The 20,769-nt window shown below is 34.6% G+C and overlaps 2 protein-coding genes across 12 annotated transcripts in view; one reads left to right on the top strand and one right to left on the bottom strand.

Moving 5' to 3' along the window:
- cv-c (crossveinless c) overlaps window positions 1-20,769 on the top strand; it is a 135,883-nt gene that overhangs the window by 25,933 nt on the left and 89,181 nt on the right. The window contains exons 2-4 of one of the 11 annotated variants that reach the window (XM_070646604.1): window positions 8,503-8,684; window positions 10,995-11,338; window positions 12,004-12,214. In XM_070646604.1, coding sequence (XP_070502705.1) covers window positions 12,158-12,214 — 57 coding nt within the window. In that variant the 5' untranslated portion in view covers window positions 8,503-8,684; window positions 10,995-11,338; window positions 12,004-12,157. Of the gene's footprint in view, window positions 1-8,502; window positions 8,690-10,994; window positions 11,339-12,003; window positions 12,215-20,769 lie in introns of all 11 variants that reach the window. The other 10 variants (XM_070646609.1, XM_070646610.1, XM_070646607.1 and 7 more) reach the window with 10 other exon arrangements.
- Window positions 8,828-9,446, bottom strand: LOC139095431 (odorant receptor 59b-like). Its single transcript, XM_070646780.1, has 3 exons — window positions 9,370-9,446; window positions 8,950-9,316; window positions 8,828-8,893 (listed from the first exon to the last, which is right to left on the bottom strand). The coding sequence occupies exons 1-3, from the start codon at window positions 9,444-9,446 to the stop codon at window positions 8,828-8,830; spliced, it is 510 nt and encodes a 169-aa protein (XP_070502881.1).

Raw genomic sequence — 20,769 nt, 5'->3', positions numbered from 1 at the left:
ATGTTCGTCTTTAGAATTTATTGTAATAAATCCATCATCGTAATTTTTTTTACTCTTCATTTTGTAGATTTTAGCGGGTTTGCTTTGGAATGGGTGTTGCTGGTGTTGTGTTTGGAATAGTTTTGGGTTAAGCACATTAGATTGTACTCAGTGCTCTTATTAATTCCTCAGTTCTGTTGATTTTCGATCAATTTTTTGTTTCTGTTGATTTTGTCAATTTTCGGCCAGTTTTGCTCAATTTCGATCAGATTTGTCAATGTTCGGCAAGTTTTGTCCGCTTATGTTGAATTTCGGTCAGTTTTATGAATTCATGGCAAGTTTCATCAATTTCGGTCAGTTTTGTTGACTTTCTGTCAGCAATGCTGATTTTCGGCCAGTTGTGTTAGATTTCGGCCAGTTATGTATACTTTCGGTCAATTTTGTCGATTTTCGTATATCTTTATGATGATTCGGTCATTTCTGACTATGTATGGCTAGATTTGATGATTTTCGGCCAGTTATTACGACTTTCGGCTAGTTTTGACGATTTTCGACCAGTTCTGTCAATTTTAGATGCAACTTTGATTACAATCTGAAACACAATTCTACAACTTCTGTATATATCTTCCAAACAATATTTATTTACAAAGCTTCACCCATATTTTATTGCATTCACAGACATAAATTGCATTCACATATTTTATTGATCACTTCCGTGAAATCTGCGCTTATTACCATATAATAGATTCACACAATACAATTCTTCTTACAACAATAATTCTTTCCTCATATTCATTCTCAATCATTTATTGTCGAGCACTTTCAGCCCTAAATAAGAATAGTACAACACAAAAAATAAAATTGGATATATCTATTTATGCAAATAGCACATTACTCATCTTTAAGAATGAATGGAATCGAAAAAGAAAAGAAGAAGAGAAAAATAAATGGAAACAGATCAGTTACGAAACGTCAGCAAATATCTAGAATGGTGGAGATGTGGTCAGATGTGGGTGACAGAAGCGCATTTTGAGCAGAAATAGAATTTGAAAAATAACGGTCAAAAAATATTTGAAAAATAACGGTCAAAAAATATTTGAAAAATAACGGTCAAAAATTATTCAAATTTTTAAAAAATAGAATCATTTCTAGAACATTTCCTTGCTAACAATAAACAGCGGAAGTGACGATCAGCTGTCATTTGTGCACATTTCTAGACAGACATGCAGATGGACAAACAGACTACATCCATTAATAATTAAAACACGCAGTAAAATAAAAAGATGAAATAAGATGCGAGAGTAGATGCATGTTTACTCGATGAATATGGAAATATTGGCTGTTTTGTTGGAAGAAGACACACACAATTGGAAAGAAGTGCGGTATTTGAGCTATTTTTCATATTCCATCAATTTCGAAAGCCATACCATATGCTATTGCACATTTCACAACATCTCATGATCATTCAGATGCTACTATACATTCTGCATATTTAACGCATTCTCAATTTAGTTGATGATCATCATCCAGTTTAGAAAATGAATTAATCAATGTTTGTAGGACAGTCTATGTGCAATTCAAATTGACAATGTATTAATGCAGTCTCTCGGGTGATTGTCCATGTCTATCCATGACGTTTAACCACAACCGGAACGTGATCATCAGTGCCGTTCACATTCTTGCGCAATAATTACACAATAACCTTTTTTTTTAAAGCGATAAAAAGGAAAACAAATCGTGATTTAGTTTAATAATTTTTTTTTTTTGCATAAAATCGTACGATTTTTAACTGCGAATTAGTTCAATGAATTTATGGTCAAAAAACTTTTTACTTTTATTTCATTTCCTGGTGAACAAAAGGTCGCTATAACAAGATATTGTGTTAATCATGACTGATAAATACTTTGTAGTTAAGTCTGTTGAAGTAAGTTTTTTGACACAGAGGTCATAAAGATTGAGTCGGGGAATTTGTTGTTATCCAATTGTAGCTTTTTGTTAGTGATGTTGCTAGTTTTTTGACAAGTTTTTGAATGTAAAAGTTGAAGATTGTGCTTATAAATAATTGATAGGGTGTGAATGACTACTAATAAGCTTTAGCTAGTTTAAGTTCCTACAATGTTGTTATGTCGTGATCATCGGACAAATCCTTGTCATATTAGGAATAATCTGTGTAATGCATTAGGATATCGACTAATGATGGGAATCGAACCCATGGACTCATAATTGGAGTAATACAGATGCTTGGTCAGTTTTCTAAACACTCTGCCATAGAGGCCTTTCTCTCACACTGACAGATTCGTCTATATATGACTCGATATCTCAGATCCAACTATAATATCGGCACCGCAGATGTCTTAGCCGCGACTCTCTGGATTCGAGTTAAATCATGATCAAGGACGACTTGACGCTCCGAATTTAAGTTAAATCCGGCACAATGCCTGAACTCCAAAAAGCATAAGTCGGTTAATTTCTGACATGATGTCGGATTTAAGAATTAAGAGAGTCACGCCGGCCTGATGCCGGATTTTGAACACAAGTCGGTGCTATTCGTGACAACAGTTAATATACAGTCATAAAAGTTTATAATAATATCCTAAATGTTCCTTTGAATTTCATTTCTATGAACATTCTAGCTCCTTCCACCTGCAACCGGCAGATGTCTTAAAATTAATCAAAATTATCCATGCCTTTCACATTCAATTCACATTCTCAGTAACTAATGAATAATCTTAAAGAAGCCCTCATCCTTCTCACAATCTAATCACAAAACCCTCAAATGCTCATAAATAATTCATTGAACATGTAAGTCAATACCTACAATGCATTGCGAAAATTTTCTAATTCAATAATATCGATTACAGTCATTGAAATCCCGCTCTTAACTCAATCAATAGCTCTTCAAAAAAAAACTGCTTTTTTCTCTGTTCCTCAAAATCATTTTAATCTTTCAACCACTCAGCAGCAATTCACTTCTATGAATTTTTTATATATATATATCCATGTGCATACAATGTGCATTTATACAAATAATCGACCTAAAATATCAACATACAGCATATAGAATAAATTGAGAAAGTTCTTGCAGGCAGCATCAGCATGTTTGCTTTATATTTCCTATTATGTATGCGATATGTGTGTGGGGGATTGTTTGAAATTGACGTCTATTTGAAATAGATGCATTGGATGTACTTAAAGCTTAGTGTTTAATGTGCTTAAAATAGTATTTGCTAAAAATGAATTGGTATCTGCCATCAGGGCATTATAATGTCTTGTCTAAAACTTATTGATCTAGGTTGCGTCTTAGTGACTACAATGTGCTTCTAGGGATGACATCAGGGGAAGAGAGAATTGTGTGACTGAAAGACGGCATTTAGCCATATAGTCAAGTAGTCCACGATAGCTTAGGAGTAGGATCATGGGATTGGAATTGTTAGATGTAAGTTCGAATCCTACTCGATACTCTTGTTAGTTTGTCATTAAAATAATCCCAACCCGGAAGGTACATGGCATAGGAAACGGTCAGAAAATCTCTCCCCGGAGCAGTGTCTGTCCCATGCCAAATTCTATGAAGTCTACTCTCAGGCTATCGTCAAGTTGGAATTGGGCTGGTATTTACGCCATTTCTACGTCATGTGCTTTCCGAGTCACATTCGGTGTTCTGAATTCCCTGACAAGTTCTGAGGACGATCAATGTTTCCGTAATGAGGTTTGTTGCCTTTAGAACTATGCTAACTATTCTTCATAAAGGATCCACTAGCAGATTAGATCCCTAAGCCCCTCATGATCTCCAAGACTTCCTCTTCCCCTTTAATTTGCCTTTAATTACTAGACATCATTAACCAATGATTCCCAAATAAATGAAAAGAAAACCATATGTGTATGGAAATATTCTGTTTGCGCATACCACAGAATAAAAAAAAGTATCTTATTTCTCTCATCTTTACTTATTTTGCCTCATTCCTTTTCCATTTCATTTTAGTGCCTTACTTTTCTTTCAAATTCATCATATTTTTTTTACTGCTTCTTGCTCTGCTTCTCTTTTACATCTTTTTATTTTTACGTCATTGAGTAAAATATTTCGAGATTTTTTTGTATGCTGCTCATTCTTGGCATAAATGGAATACCTTTTCATATCGTTCAATGATCACGGAGAATGACGAAAAAGATCAACAACATTTGGCCATATGGATGCTCCGCATTTTATCATTGACTGTTATTCAATTTGACGTAAAAGGAGATGGAAGGAAAGAGAATAAAAAAAGGGTCGAAAGTGGTACGAGACGTGATGTTTGTGCTGTTCTTTTTTTGAGAATCATTTTCACACATTCCGAAAAGGAATCAGACAATGAAAAGAAGTCAGAGACATGAATTTCTGCGATTGTAGACATTGCATCGGGTATCAGAAAGTGAAAAGGAAAATGTGGTTTGCAAAGGAATTTTCGATTGGAATTGATTGTACAGCTGAACATCTGTACAGCACATCTGACAATTTATTGAGTTCTGTTCCAAATTTTACATCGAATTTTCACAATTTAAGCATTTTTAACACCAATTTCCAAGCCTAACTTCCATGTCCACAACAAGAATTCAAGAACTGACTTTCGTCTTGAGGTTCTGAAATACTGAGTATATTGAGTAGCCTTCGTTGACAGTCTATGAATATTCATATTTATTATTTTATTTATTCTTACTTTCAAAGGATAAAGCTTCCTTAATCAGTACTGAAAGTGACCAAAAAAGCGAAAAAAGTCTTAAATTCCTTACATCCTGAAACAACTGCAAGTTCAATGAGTCATAAAACAACACACTCAACTTGACAGGTTGTTTCATATTTTCCATGACAATTATCATCGTCTTCTTGTACTTCATGTCAGCATCGATCCAGTCACTCGAGAATAGATCGTATGAGAATTGCGATGATGTTGAGTAGATCATATCTCCCAAGTATGACAGGATGAAGATGTACATTACGCATACAACAATGTAAGCGTTGAACATTAGATTTTCTTGATCCCCTTTTGTGATGACAAATATGCAGCCACCAATAACGAGGACTACGATTTTGTAGAAAAGTCCAATTGTGGCGCCCCAAATTGTCTTAAAGTCGTTGATCATCCTGTATAAATGCATTACTTATGAAAATTGTAAGCATAGAAATCTAAAACCTACTGCTTAAACTTCTGATGAGCCAAAACGCACTTAACTAAGTCCTGATATCCTTCATGATCTTCTGTTGACACAAGCATGGTCAATCGAATATTCAAGAACTGTCCATATCCATTAATAATGACAACAATTGCAAAACTAAAGAAGAAAAAGTTCACAATAAACCAAAAATAATTAAAGCAGCACCATTCCAAGATCCAGTAGCAGATGAAAATTGTTTTCGGGTTGGCCCAGTCAGGTGTCCACATCGAGAATGGTAATCGGTCCATAATCAAAGGAATGGCAATTGTTGCAAAATTGAGAGTAAAAACTGCACAAAACAGCACAAGTTTTGATATTTTCAATGCTCTTGTGCTTGCTTCATCCACAAATGACTCAGCATCATCATCTTCATAGACAGACTCACACAATTCCGTCAAGAACTTCTCAATTTTCGGTTGATTTATGTAAAATAATATCACAAAGAATCCACCCCATGCAAATCCAATAATGTGTAATAATGCTCGAGCAAAATCCTCAACACTGTCCATTTGCAGCAATGACATACTGCACATGATTAGTGGAAGAATCAAGAAAATTAAATACGCTGCAATTGAACAACGACGATGGCACTTTGACAGTGAACAGATCGACCATACTCCTAAAATATGAAAGAATCCTCTATACAGTCTTATCACGTCCTCAACTTTAGACATCGCAAGTTAGACTGATGGGATTGTCTAGTGTGGCTTATATAGTATGCAGCAATAGGCTTTTGGATAGAATTCCGATTGAATGTTAGGGTTTGTCGTTACGTGTTAGACTGTGGGATTAATTGCACTTGCTGATTAGGGCGGATATTGAGATAGAACATACATAATATTGTCACTGATATTTAAAATATTCATCAAAGCTGAATGTATCTAATGAATTCTTAATGGCAAAGCCTTTGGTGCTAAATATAATTTTAAAAAATCATAGCTATAAGCTGTTTGACATCTAATGTCTCTCAATATTCCGAACTACAAAATGCGGAAATGATCAGACCTCAGAGTGCCGTTAGGGTGACTTTGGGGATTGCCGTAATTTGACGACGAAACGGTGTGCTATTCTGGAATGCTTCCCATCCTAATCCATCCAGCTTCACAGCAACGTCATTAGCTTTCCTAAGAATACGATGAGATCTCCAAAATCCCCAAAAAATCTACATCTAATTCCCGAAACTTTCTTAGAAAATCACAATCAATAACAAAAATCACAAAGCCTCTAAATTGCTTTTTTACATCCAACAAGTAGTAACAAGGATTTTTTGTTAAGCATGCAAGATATTTCCAGCAGTGCGAAGAAATAAAATAGCGTGACTAAAAATCGTTTTGTTAGAGTCGCACTTGGCGACCTCATCGCAAAAAAATTTTACAGCAATCGCAATATATCGCATCTACCTCCGATGGTCGAGGTCAATATAAGTCAATTGCTAATTCCTTTACATATTTTTTTTAAGGCATAATACTTTCGTAGAAATAAAAATAAAAGAAGACGATGGAGATGATCATGTACTTTTGTGTATAACATGTGAATGAGTGTAGATGAATATCCAACTACATGACACATCTCTTCTATCTCTTTTATGTTTTTGTTAATTGTATGTTGAGACGCAAAAAGAGTCTTACTACTTTAAATATATCTTGAGTCATTATGAGCTGTGCTTGAAGAGAGGGTGTGGAAGTAGATTTTCTTCTTCTTTTGTACTATTCATATGATATGTTATTGTTCCTTTTGTTGGACATAAAGGAATTAAACATTTGTTGGATGGACATTAAAATAAATTTATGAATATTGGGAGAGAAATTGTTTGTTCCGTTCCATTTTTGAGTATATTTTGGTTTCTGTTGATGATGCTTGTGTCTTTGTTTGTGTATTCAGCTGGTTTGGAGATTAATACGGTTATTAAACTTTGAGTGAGTTTGGTAAATTGAGTGAATTGAGAGCTTGGATGCTGATCTGATTAAAAAAGAATGAATTCTGATTCTCGGGTTCCGAGTGGGAATTGAACTCACGTTCTACGATTTCAATTCACATGCTTCTACCACTGAGCTATCTGGTCCTTTATTTTGAAATTTCCTCAAAATTCAAATCCGCCATTTTGAATTTTTTCCTCACTTCGAAAAGTATTTTTGAATTTATTCAAGCATATCAGCAAATTGCTGTGGAAATTTCACTTCCAATTGCCCAAAAAAAGTAGCAAAATCCCAACTGTAAAATTATAAACACATAAATCACAACAAAATCCTCAAATTTCCAATATAATAAAAATCAATCACACCAGTTACCCGCATCATTTACCCCTCTACATTCATCTAGTAGCTAATATTTACGATCATCTATCCAATAAAAACTTCAATTCTACTTTAAAATCAACAATTTAAAGCCCCAGGAGAGCAAATCAATAAAATATTTTGCATTAGCATCTTCCAAGAACCATAAAGTTTTACTTCTCCATAAACCAATTGACTGTGAATTCTTAAGATTCCATCCTTTTGCCCATAAAAATGCATTTAGGAATTAACCTCCCGTAGCTAAGAACGAGAATAATGAATTTTTTTAAAAATGAAACAAACAAGAAAAATTAAACAAAAATATACTCAAGAATGCACGGGATGAGATAGCCTGCAGAATCCTAAAGTATTCACATCCTCATTAGAATTTCATTTTTTATTCACGAAGTAGTCATTCACTTCCATTTTATGAGTAGAATGAAGATGCGTAGACAAGCGATAGATTACCCAGCTTCTGACTATATTGTCTAGTATTGTTGATCTGAGAAGTAGAGTTAAGAATGGAACAATTGTTTTGTATGCGATGAATTAAAGCAGTGCTGTCTAAACTGTGTAATTGAGCACTGGATAGAGAAAGAAGGTTTAAGTGTGTTTTGTGTCATATTTTCTAATCGACCCCCGGTAGCTCAGTGGTAGGAGCATGTGGACGTAAGTCGTAGATCGTGGGTTCGAGTCCCAGTCGGGTCATGCTGTGAGAAACTCTACTTTTTTCTAAAGAACCCTAGAAATTGTAAGGTTCCGATGAATAACCTACCTTGTAGGTATGACAATTTTTAAGGAACCGAACCCAATGCAGCAGCTTCTGCATGTCAGTAAACTCATCGTATCTCCACTTTGATCATTCTAACTGCGCCACTGCATTAAACAGTTGCTTTTAATATAAAACAGACATAAGTGCCTTCTTATAATTTCCTCGAGAGAGAGATCACTTAACTCCAATTCCTCATCCACAACTTTTGCAAATAATTCCCATCATCTCAATGTCAATAACTTGATAATAATAATAACTTTCATCTCTTATTCTTATTATTTTTATTTACAGATACAGTAAATTGCACGTAATAACATCGATACATAGTTATGGAAAGGAAATGAGAAATAAAGAATGAGAATTGATGTGCTGATTCATCAGTATTCATGGTACAACATTATGTGTGGATAGAATATTAATATAAAAGAAGAAGTTTCTTGATCATTTGAATGAATCAAGTTTGACTATTCTTGGTAAAGTAATGTATCAATTTTTAAGTGCATAAGTTATGGATTTTTAGCTTTAATTATGGATTTAGCGCATTTTTGAATCATATTACATTCAATTTTCACATTTAAACATTTTTCACATCCATTTCCATGTCCACAATGATAATTTAAGAGTTGACCTTCTTTTTAAGATTTTGAAACACTGAAAACATTGAGTATCCCTCACTGACAGTCTGCAAATATCCAAAATCATTAAAAATATCCTTAAACATAACCTCAAATTCCTTACATCCTGAAACAACTGCAAATTCAATGAGTCATAGAACAAAACACTCAACTTGACCGGCTGCTTCATATTTTCCACAACAATTATCATTGCCTTCTTGTACTTCATGTCAGCATCGATCCAGTCACTTGAGAATAGGTCGTATGAGAATCTTGATGATGTTGAGTAGATCATGTCCCCAAAATATGACATAATGAAAATATAAATCACCATAACAACAATGTAAGCATAGAATATCAGATTCTCGTGGAATGAATGTTGATCATCTCTTTTTGTGATGAAAAAGATACAAGCACCAGTAACAATGACTACGAGCTTGTAGAATATTCCAATTGTTGGACCCCAAATTGACTTGAAGTCGTCGATCATCCTGTATAAATGCATAATTTATTAAAATATTAAATATAGAAATTTAAAACTTACTTCTTGAACTTCTGATGAGCCAAAACGCACTTAATCAAGTCCTGATATCCATCATGATCTTCTGTTGACACAAGCATGGTCAATCGAATATTCAAGAACTGTCCATATCCATTAATAATGACCACAATTGCAAAACAGAAGAAAAAAATGTTTGCAATAAACATAAAATAATTAAAGCAGCACCACTCAAAGATCCAGTAACTGATGAAAATAGTTCTCGGGTTGGCCCAGTCAGGTGTCCACATCGTGAATGGTAATCGATCAATAATCAAAGGAATGGCAAGTGATGCAAAATTGAGGGTGCAAACTTCACAAATCATTAAGAATTTCGTTAATTTTAATGCTTTTGTGCTTGCTTCGTCTATAAATGATTGAGCATCATCATATTCGTAGAGTGTTTCACATAAAACTTTCAAGAACTTCTTAACTTTCGGTTTATGTATATAAAATGACGTCACAAAGTATCCACCCCATGCAAATCCGATAATGTAGATTACGGCTCGAGCAAATTCCTCGACACTGTCCACTTGCAGCAATGACAAACTGCACATGATTAGTGGAACAATTATCAAAGAGATGAACGCAGTTGTTGCACAAAAACGATGCCACTTTGATAGTGGACAGATTGGCCATACACCTAAGATATGGAAGATTCCTCTATACAGTCTTATCACATCCTCAACTTTAGACATCGCGACCTCGAGTGATTGGATTTTGTGGTGTAAATTTCAATTGATATACAGGATTGAATGTATTTCTGCATTCAAATTAGTATTTGCTATTACATATGACGTTGTGGGATTAATTGCACTTGCTAATAAGGCAGGACATTGTAAAAATAAGTACAATTGTCAATAAATTCAATTTTGAGTGACAAGCAGGATGATGCTGATGTTATTTTGTAATGAAAAATTAAAAATCGAAGCTACTAGTGGTTCTAAATCTAATCATAGTGCAGTGTCAGTGACGTAATGAATATTGAAATAGTTAAAAATTTAAATACGATTTGATGACACTTCAATTTGGTGTGAATTAATGCACTTGGACTTATGAGTAGAGTAGCTTATCAAATGTCGTATACAGAATCGTATTCAGTCCAAATACCCGAATAGTATACCCAAAATATTTGGGTATTGACATCTCTAGAGTCGTGTTTATGGAGGAAGTGTTAGGAATCGAACCGACCTCTCCCCTCTCTTGAATCAAGAGTCTTGATCTCTTCCGTTTGCTAGAGTCCCTCCCTTCTTGCCCTAACAGACAATAAGCATACTCACCTTAATGAACGTTCACTTGAGTTTTTTCAATCAATATAGCTGAGAATGCTCAATTATTGAATCATATTCATGAGCATGCTGCTTGTCTATTCGGGTTGATCCATATGAATATTACCAATCCACCCCCTACCTATGTTGTTTTGTCTAAGTCCCTGATCACAATTAAATTATCTGAATATTCTTTATGATCGATGAGATTGAGAACAAAAGGCTTTATGTCTCATAATCACTAAAACTAACAATTCCTCAAATGTCTACCTAATCATTCATTCTAAATGACCAAAAATGTGCTAAAAATCCATAATTGAAATGTTAAAAATATCATAAATAACAAAATAAATCATTTCTCAGAAAGGAAGACATCATAAAGAAAGTCTATAGATCAATTACTGAAGATCTATGGCACTAAAAAGAAGAAGATGATGATGATTAAAAGTAAATAATAACAATAATTTCACAAAGTGCGTAAAAAAAGTGAAAGAAGAAGAAGAAGTAAAAAAAGATCATAAAAAAAGGCATCAAGTCAATGGACTCAAGTGAAGTAAGAGAGAATATGTGAATTATTGGAAAAAAAAAGGCGTCAGTGCAAGTGAAATTCCATAACAAGGAAGAAAAAAAAAGGTCCGAAAAGTGAAATAAAGAAAAGAAGTAAATTACATAAAAAAAAGTGCAACGTACAGCATAATAATAATAAAGTTATAACATTGCCATAATAAAAAAAATTACAAAAGTCCTCGTGTTATTGATCGAGGGACTTAAGCGCATTTTTGTACCAGCGATCAGTAATTGATTAATAGGTCACTTCCAGACCTAAAAAACGAGATCCAGTAGGATCCAGATCACTTTCAAACCTTAAAACCAAGATTCAGTAAGATCCAGGTCACTTCCAGACTTAAAAACCCAGATCAAGTAAGATCCAGGTAACTTTCAAGCCCTAAAAACCAAGATCCAGTAAGTTCCAAGTCACCATACTAGAAATTTATGAACTTCATCATTTAACGGATTTTCATAATTCAAACCTCATAACGGTCAAAAAAATTCAAACATTGTTCAGTAAACACTGTAAAAACATCGACAAACATTGAAAAACACTGTAAAACAATGAAAAAACGTGTTGTTGTTTTTGTTGTTGTTGTTATGAAAATGAAAAATTGTTAATTATAGTATTTATGCGTTGATTTGAAACTTTTAAATGGCCGGCGCCGCAATAACTTTATGGAACTGATCTTTTAAAACAATTCCGAGCTCTCTACGATGTCTAGATAAAAAGTTTTTAACGTCAGCCGAACGCCCGAACGACCGAACAAAGTGATTTATTAAGCTACCTTTTTGAAAAAAATTTCAAAAATGCGCTAAAAAGTTCCCCATTTGGGGCTGGAAAAGTTTAAAGGCACCATCCAAATATATAGAGAGTGAAAACTGCACAAAGACAGTGTAGAAAGTGTACATTTAAGCATAAGTCGCAGAAGAAGTGCAATAATATTATTTGCTGATGTCTACAATGAGACTATGAAATGGAAAACAACAACGATCCATATGAGGAGCTTGAAATCTACTTAAAGCAAATAAACGTAAGTACAATTGTTCATCATAAATAAGTGCTGAATTAGATACTCAGCAGTGCTGAATTAAATACGAAGCAGTGCTGAATTAGATAAACAGAATTTCTGAGTTGAGTATTGAACAGCGCTGAGTTGAGTATTCAGCAATACTGAGTCGGATATTCAGAAACGTTTAGTTGGGTATTCAGCAACTATTAATTGGGTATTCAACAATGCTGAATTGAGTATTCAGCAATGTTGAGTTGAGTATTCAGCGAAGCTGAGTTGGGTATTCAGCAACGCTGAGTTGGGTATTCAGCAAAGCTGAGTTGGGTATTCAGCAACGCTGAGTTGGGTATTCAGCAACGCTGAGTTGGGTATTCAGCAACGCTGAGTTGGGTATTCAGAAATGCTGAGTTGATTATTCAGCTATGCTGAATTGAGTATTCAGCAACGCTGAGTTGAATATTCAGCACTGCTGAGTTGAATTTACATCAATGCTGAGTTGGGTATTCAGCAATGCTGAATTGAATATTCAGCAATGCTGAGCTGAATTTACAGCAATGCTGTGTTGTGAATTCAGCAATGCTGAGTTGAGTATTCAGCAGCGCTAAATTGAGTATTCAGCAACTCTGCACTGTATATTAGACAATGCTTTATACTTTCAATCAAAATAACTTGATAATCCATGACAAAAATCAATTATATCATAACAATTCAAAGCTTCTCCATTCCTGACCTAACGAAAAAAAATGCCATTCCAATAGGTTGTCAGGAAAACTGCCACAAACTTGATGAATGAATTGAAAAAAAAAGAAAAAAATTTTCACATTTCACCTTGCCAATTGATCAATACCATTTATGACCGATCTCTTGCAAACACCATTGCCAATATTGCAAATGATGATGATGGCTGTAAACAGAGAGAGAGCATATAAAAAAAAAATCAATTCCTAAATTGACGGTTTGGCTACCGAATGGAAAGAATAATAATGAATTGTTGTTCAATTTTCAATGCGCGAATATTTCTTCATATTTGGCCTTTCTTTCTTTCTTTTCCTGCTTGTTTCCCATATTTCATATATCTTTAATCACGATCGATTAATGCCGCTGCTATTTGCACACGATTACAATCATTCGAATTTGTATCTGCTATTCAATTTTGGATTATGAGGTATGAATAATAATCATTAATTTAATATTGGTCAATGATAGGATGGAATAAATTAATATGACTTTATGTCTATGTTATACTTCAAAATTTTTTTTTGTGGATTTGGCGGATTATAATTTGACATGAATTTGTTAACAGCAGTTGCTATTAAGTGATTTGAGTGGTCAACATGGGGGGAAATTTGAAAGTTATTGCTGAATATTTGCTGAAATTGATAGGTTTGAATAATTGATTTTACGGTAATGAGATTCGTGGCTGCTGGTTTTTGATTTGGTAGCATTTGTTTTTTGGATTGCAGGAAGTATTAAGTTTTGATTGACTTTTTTGTGATTTGGCAGTTTTTGATGGGATATTGACTGACCTGTATTTGTGGATAAAAGAAGGTCAGTAGGGTAGTAATAAAGGAATTGTGTATTTGGAAATTTGAAGACATACCGAGCCGAGTTCGAATCTCAAATTCATTCTTACTTATTTTACTGGCTTTATTGATCACTTATGACCCATGACTTTTCATAGATTGCTCTTGATGCTGGCATCTGGGGATGTTGCAGTCAACTCTGACTTCCGCATCTCGACTTCGCCGACCCTTCCCCCTCCCCCATCTCGTCCCCTCTTCCTCCTTTTACTCTATTTGAGCAGTATTTTTCGACTTAGCTAGGATTTTTCGTAACAAAACCTCTTAAATCCTCTGGATAAGGAACAAAATCCTCAAATTAGACAACATACCACCCAAATGCGTCTTAAGCTACCCATCCACTACCTCAATACTCATCAGTTAAAAATTTTTTCACAATTCCTTCATGCCTCTCTTTTTTTCACTCTTTATATCAATATTTCTCTTCATAATATGGCAATAAAAAAAATCTCAAGTAAATGCAATTGAACGTGATATGAACGGTTAATTGTCCATTGTTCATTCAATTACTTCTGTGCTGTATGTACATACAATTTATTTTTTGACGGTAACGCACGAAAGTTGTTTGATATTTTTTTTCTACTTAAGAGTTCGCCATATGATCTATTCAATTGTATTTTCGCCACCATGCATGACCGAAATGTTCGCTTAATGCCATATTGGAGTCATACCTAGCATGAGATTAAGCTGAGCTAACGATACCGAGACATATACTATTAATTTTCTATATAAACGTGAAAAGAATCAATTATTATTCAATTTAGAGCATGTACTTAGATTGAACATAGTCATGTGATTTCTTTTGCTGACGAAATTCATGCAGTGACTATTTTAAGATATTATTTTGGAAACAAATGTGCACGATTAACGGTCATATTAGTGACTGTTAAATGCGTGATATGGGAGTTGTTGGCTCATTAGTATTAGATGTAGTACGCAATGCTTTAATGCTTATAGAATAGGCGAATCTGCCATAAGGTCATTCACTTATTGTGTTAGGGTGGGTAGAGGACTGATTATAAGCTTTATAGACCAAGTTTTTATTTGAAATTCCCAATATTACATCAAATTTCCACAACTAAATGTGCATTCACATGAATTCAAACGTAGCTTCATGTCAACTACAACAATCTAAGAATTGACCTTCCTCTTGAAGTTCTGAAACACTGAGTACATCGAATATCCTTCATTGACAGTCTGCAAACATCCAAAATCATTAAAAACATCTTTAAAACATAACCTCAACTTCCTTACATCCTGAAACAACTGTAAGTTGATAGCATCATAAAACAGCACACTCAACTTGACCGGCTGCTTCACATTTTCCATGACAATTATCAATGCCTTCTTATACTTCATGTCAGCATCAACCCAGTCACTCGAGAACAGATCGTATAAGAATTGTGATGATGTTGAGTAGACCATGTCCCCAAAGTATGACAGGATGAAGTTATAAATTATCAAAACAGCCATATAGATGTAGAACATTAGATTTTCACGAAATGTAAGTTGATCCTCACCTTTTGTGATGACAAGAATGCATGCACCAATCATGACGACCACCATTTTGTAGAAACTTCCGATTGTTGTACCCCAAATTGACATGACATCGTCGATCATCCTGTATCAATGGATGACTTATTAAAATTGTGGCTATAAAAGTTAAAACTTACTTCTTGAACTTCTGATGAGCTAGAATACACTTGACCAAGTCCTGATATCCATCATGATCTTCTGTCGACACAAGCATGCTCATTCGAACATTCAAGAACTGTCCATATCCATTGATAATGACTAAGATGACAAATATAAAGAAGAAACCATTTACATATTGAGTATAGTAGTTAAAAGTCAGCCATTCATAGATCCAATAAGCTCTAAATGCCACAGTTGAGTTGAGCCAGTTGTCAGGTATCCACATCGGAAATGGTAACATGTCAAACACCAAAGGGATGATACAAGTTGCAAAATTTGATGCAAAAAAAAGACACAGCATTATAAGCTTTAATATTTTTAATGCTCTGACGCAAGCTTCTTCAACAAACGACTCAGCATCATCATCCGATACATATTCACACAATTCCTTCAAGAATTTCTCAACTTCCGTCTGTTTCTTGTAAAATGAAATCACTAAAAATGCTATCCAGGCAAATCCAATAATGTGCATCAGTGCTCGAGCAAAATCCTCAACAGTTTTCACTTGAAGCAGCGATAAACAGCACATGATAATCGGAAAAACCATAAGAATGAAAAACGCGATAATGGCAAGACGACGATGCCATTTTGAAAGTGGACAGATTGGCCACATCGCTAAGACATGAAAGATTCCTCTAAAAAGTCTTATCACGTCCTCAGCTTTAGACATCGCGATTTAAAGTGATAGACTAGGCTTATGGATGAGTTCGGATTGAGCATTGGGTATGTCGTGCTACAATGTGGGATTCATGGCACTTGCTGATTGGGGTGAATATTGAGATGGAACTGAATATTGTCACTAATATTTAAATATTCATCAAAGCTGTTTGCATCAAAGGAATTTTTAATTTGAAGTTATTGGAACTCCGCGTACCCTCGATCCAATCAACTAACTTCCAACATATCCCCCCATAAACCTCAATTTCACCTACTTGATTGACTCAAAATTTTACATATTTTTCCTAATCAGATCTGCAAAAAATATCCAGCATACAGCTCCATTCATCTCCATATGGCCTGTAAATGATTTGACACGATATCTGTCTACCATTGTGTAATTATTTTTTTTGTTTCATTATGTGTCAATAATAGAGAGAAAAAGTTGTTGGAAAATCACTATTTTTGGCACTTGCTGAATGTGAAACAGCACTTAATGTCGACGTTGTGTGCGAAAAAGATTTATTTATATATGCAGAAATGCCAATTTGAGCGATTGTAATGAATGAGGCACATAACAAATAATATTTGAGTTGAATATTTTATACGTCAATTGTTGATATAGGCATCGAGATAAGTTTATCGCCATAAATTCCAATTGTATTGTTGACTATTTGTGCGTTTAGTGTTTGTATTTTGCCTATATTTTGGAGAGTTTGGGTATTTTTTTTTGTTATTTTTGAATAATTTATTGTTAAATTGTAATGAGAAGTGTAACCAGGGATTAAGAGCGTAGTCAAGGGTTGGGAGCGAAGCTAGGGATTATGAGTGTAACCAGGGATTAAGAGCGTAGCCTGGGATTAAGAGCGTAACCAGGAATTTGAAGCGTATTCATGGATTAGGAGCGTAGCCAGGGATTAGGAGCGAAGCTAGTGATTAGGAGCGTAGCTAGGAATTAGGAGCGTAGTCAGGGATTAGGAGCGTAGACAGAAATTAAGAGGGTAGCTAAGGATTAGGAGCGTAGCTTAGGATTAGGAGCGTAGCTTAGGATTAGGAGCGTAGCCAAGGATTAGGAGCGAAGCCAAGAATTAGGAGCGTAGCCATGAATTAGGAGCGTAGCTAGGGATTATGAGCGTAGCTTAGGAATTAGGGGCGTAGCTTAGGATTAGGAGCGTAGTCAAGAATTAGGAGCGTAGCTAAGGATTAAGAGCGTAGCCAAGGATTAGAAGCGAAGCCAAGAATTATGAGCGTAGCCAAGAATTAGGAGCATATCTAGGGATTATGAGCGTAGTCAGGAATTAGGAGGATTATTATTAGCTTAGGATTAGGAGCGTAACCAAGAATTAGGAGCGTAGCCAAGAACTTGGAGCGTAACCAAACAAAATGGATTGAGTTTGTCCCTGATTACACAGTTACAGCTGGTTTTGTCTCATTTTGATGATGAAAAATGAGATTTGCCACTCAGAGTCTCTACCACAAGCTCTACTCACCAGCTTCAATATTTACATTAATATTCAAAAAATTTCACTAAACATTTAAATAAACTCTGAAAAATATTCAATTTAAATTGTGGGAATTCCATAATGCAAAAATAATGTTGTTGAATGTCGAAATTCACATGCTACGATTTTTCAATGTCTATTTATCCGTTAAGTATCTACTGTAATTAACTTGAATTCTCACATTGATTCACATTGCGCGATTATTTTAATGCTATAATTATATTTTATTATTGTGGCTAAGCAAATGAGCATCATTTTTTAAAAATATTAGACTTGTTGTTGCTGATTCACATGTTTTTTGCGAAGATATTTTGAGTCTATTGACTATTTAATGTGAATTAGATGGCTGTTACAGCTATGGACAGTTATTTTGGTGTTTTGAATTCTACGGTTAATTTGAAGATGATTGTAATTTTTGGAGCAAGCTAATTGCTATTAATTACGGCAGAGTAGGCAAATCTACAGTTGGGGATCTGAAATTTTGGTCTATAATAAGGATGGGAAACTAAGTTTTACACATAACATTTATTTCACATCAATTCTACATATAATATTCATAATATCCATGCATGTAGCCATTTAATAGTTGACTTTTGTCTTGATGTTCTGAAACACTGAGTACATCGAATATCCCTCATTGACAGTCTGTGAATATCCAAAATTATTAAAAATATCCCCAAATATCCCTAAATTTCCCTTACATCCTGAAACAACTGCAAGTTGATCGAATCATAAAACAGGACACTCAACTTGACCGGCTGCTTCATATTTTCCATGACAATTATCAATGCCTTCTTGTACTTCATGTCAGCATCAACCCAGTCACTCGAGAACAGATCGTACAAGAATTGTGATGATGTTGAGTAGACCATGTCCCCAAAGTATGACAGGATGAAGTTATAAATGACCGATACATTAATGTAGACGTAGAATATCATATTTTCACGAAATGTAAGTTGATCCTCACCTTTTGTGATGACAAAGATACAGGCGCCAATAACGATGACCACGATCTTGTAGAATAATCCCATTGTTGGACCCCAAATGTACTTGAGGTCATCAACCATTCTGTTAAGGGTTTGATTTAAAGAAATTAGTAAATACGGAGATTAATACTTACTGCTTGAACTTCTGATGAGCCAGAATGCACTTGACCAAGTCCTGATATCCATCATGTTCTCTTGTGGACACAAGCATGCTCAACCTGACATTCAAGAACTTTCCATATCCAGAAATGATAATTAAGATAGAAAAACTTAAGAAGAAAATATTCAGAACTTGTGCACAATAGTTGAAAGTCAGCAATTCATAAATCCAGTAAATTCTAAAGATAATTTTCGAGTTAGCCCAGTCAGGTGTCCACATCGGAAATGGTAAGCCATCAAAAACAAAAAAGATTATAGCAGTTGCAAAATTTCCAGTAAAAACCAATATCAATGTAGCATTTTTTGACATTTTCAATGCCTTAGCGCTGGCTTTATCAATAAAAGGATGAGCATCAACATCTTCGTAGACCATTTCACACAAATCAGTCAAGAACTTCTCAACTCTCGGCTGTTTCTTGTAAAAATTAACTGCTAGAAATATATCCCATGCAAAACCGATAATGTGTAATGTTGCTCGAGCCAAATCCTCAACCCTAACTATCTGCCACAAGGAGCAAATGCACATTATGAACGGAAAAATCAAGAATAAGAGGAATGCGGCAAAGGCACAACGACGATACCACTTTGAAACTGGATGGATCGGCCATACTCCTAAGATATGACCTAATCCTTTGTAGAATCTTATTACGTCCTCAACTCTAGACATCGTGACTTATAATGAAAGGATTCTCTGTGATTTCTGGTGAATATTACAACTGCAAATCCAGGATTGAATGTATTTCTGCATTCAAATTTGTATTTGTTATTACATATAATATTGTGGGATTAATTGCACTTGCTAATAAGGCATGACATTGTGGACATAAGTACAATTGTCAATAGTTTGAATTTTGAGTGACAAGTAGGATTGCTGAATTTTGATGCCTCTTTGTAATGAAAAATTCACATAGTGCAATTTCAATGCTGTAATGAATAATAAAATCCCTCATTATGTCAGAGTCAAGCCGACCTTGTGCCGAATATTGGATTGATTAACCAATTTGTGCTATTTGGAGTTATTGGTACTAAACTGGATCTCTGTCATATACCGTTTGAATAAGGTTCAATTCTAGAATATTCCATGAATTTAACAGACAATGACCCAAATCAGCACAATTCTTGGGTAAATATCAGTCATCTCAGCTTCATCAGGGCAATATTGGCAATAACACTCTAACCCAATAGTGGACAACATTTTATATTATGTGCCACTCCTAGGTGGTAATTCATGAATATTCCAAAAATTGAGAATGCATACTAATGTGCCGCAGCTTACAAGTTGCTCACCACTATCCTAATCATTACGACACTGCTGCTTTCTCACTGCATTGCTACATAACTGGATCATAGTCACCAAAATAAGATTGATTATGAGTACATTGCATCAATACAATAGCCTGCTTCATGTGTAAGGGTATTTTTACAAGTTCTAGACCTGATTTTATTGCGTTTTAGATGAGCAGCTTTTGACTGTACATTTTAGTTCGTCCAATTCTAAAGACATGCATTTTTGAGCTAACCCTACTTAAAAGTCCCAAACCTTTTAGTTCGTCCAATTTAAAATGCTCCACCAAAGCCCATCTCAACTCATTATTCATCTCAGAATCATTTCGATCATCTTATTTTTGACATTTCAATAAACTCATGCAAGTGTCAGTCTTCACAAGATGAATGTTCTCAATAAATGTTAAGCAATTTATGAGTAAGATGAATCGTCTCGCAAAACAACAATAAAAATTCATTGGAAATACTGAAAAATGTAAAGAATCTGCAATAAATTTCACATCTTGAGAAATGTTTCATACATTTTTTCTATTAATAAAAACTTTTACTTTCAATCATTCATAAAATAATAACTAGAATTGAGAATTTCATAACTTCTGACTCATTTCCATTCCATTAATGCATCTCTTCAAGTATATAGGCTGAGATGACGGTTCAAGAGTCTATTTATCGTGATGATGATATGTATCACTACATTCATTACATTTATATTA

This window comes from Chironomus tepperi, unplaced genomic scaffold (assembly GCF_022539635.2).
Source record: "Chironomus tepperi strain 1889 unplaced genomic scaffold, CSIRO-AGI_Ctep_v1 contig_364, whole genome shotgun sequence".
Classification (NCBI taxonomy): Eukaryota; Metazoa; Arthropoda; class Insecta; order Diptera; family Chironomidae; genus Chironomus; species Chironomus tepperi.
Note: the sequence above shows the minus strand (reverse complement) of the source record. Positions and strands in the feature narration are given on the sequence as shown.

What these genes read in the sequence shown, in the direction of transcription:
- LOC139095431 (XM_070646780.1), bottom strand. Translation starts at nt 9,446, where the DNA reads ATGCTTGTGTCAACAGAAGATCATGATGGATATCAGGACTTGATTAAG. An exon ending in GCTCATCAGAAGTTCAAGAA is followed by an intron (nt 9,317 to 9,369) that starts GTAAGTTTTAAA and finishes GCATTTATACAG; the next exon opens with GATGATCGACGACTTCAAGT. An exon ending in ATTTGCAGTTGTTTCAGGAT is followed by an intron (nt 8,894 to 8,949) that starts GTAAGGAATTTG and finishes GGATATTTGCAG; the next exon opens with ACTGTCAGTGAGGGATACTC.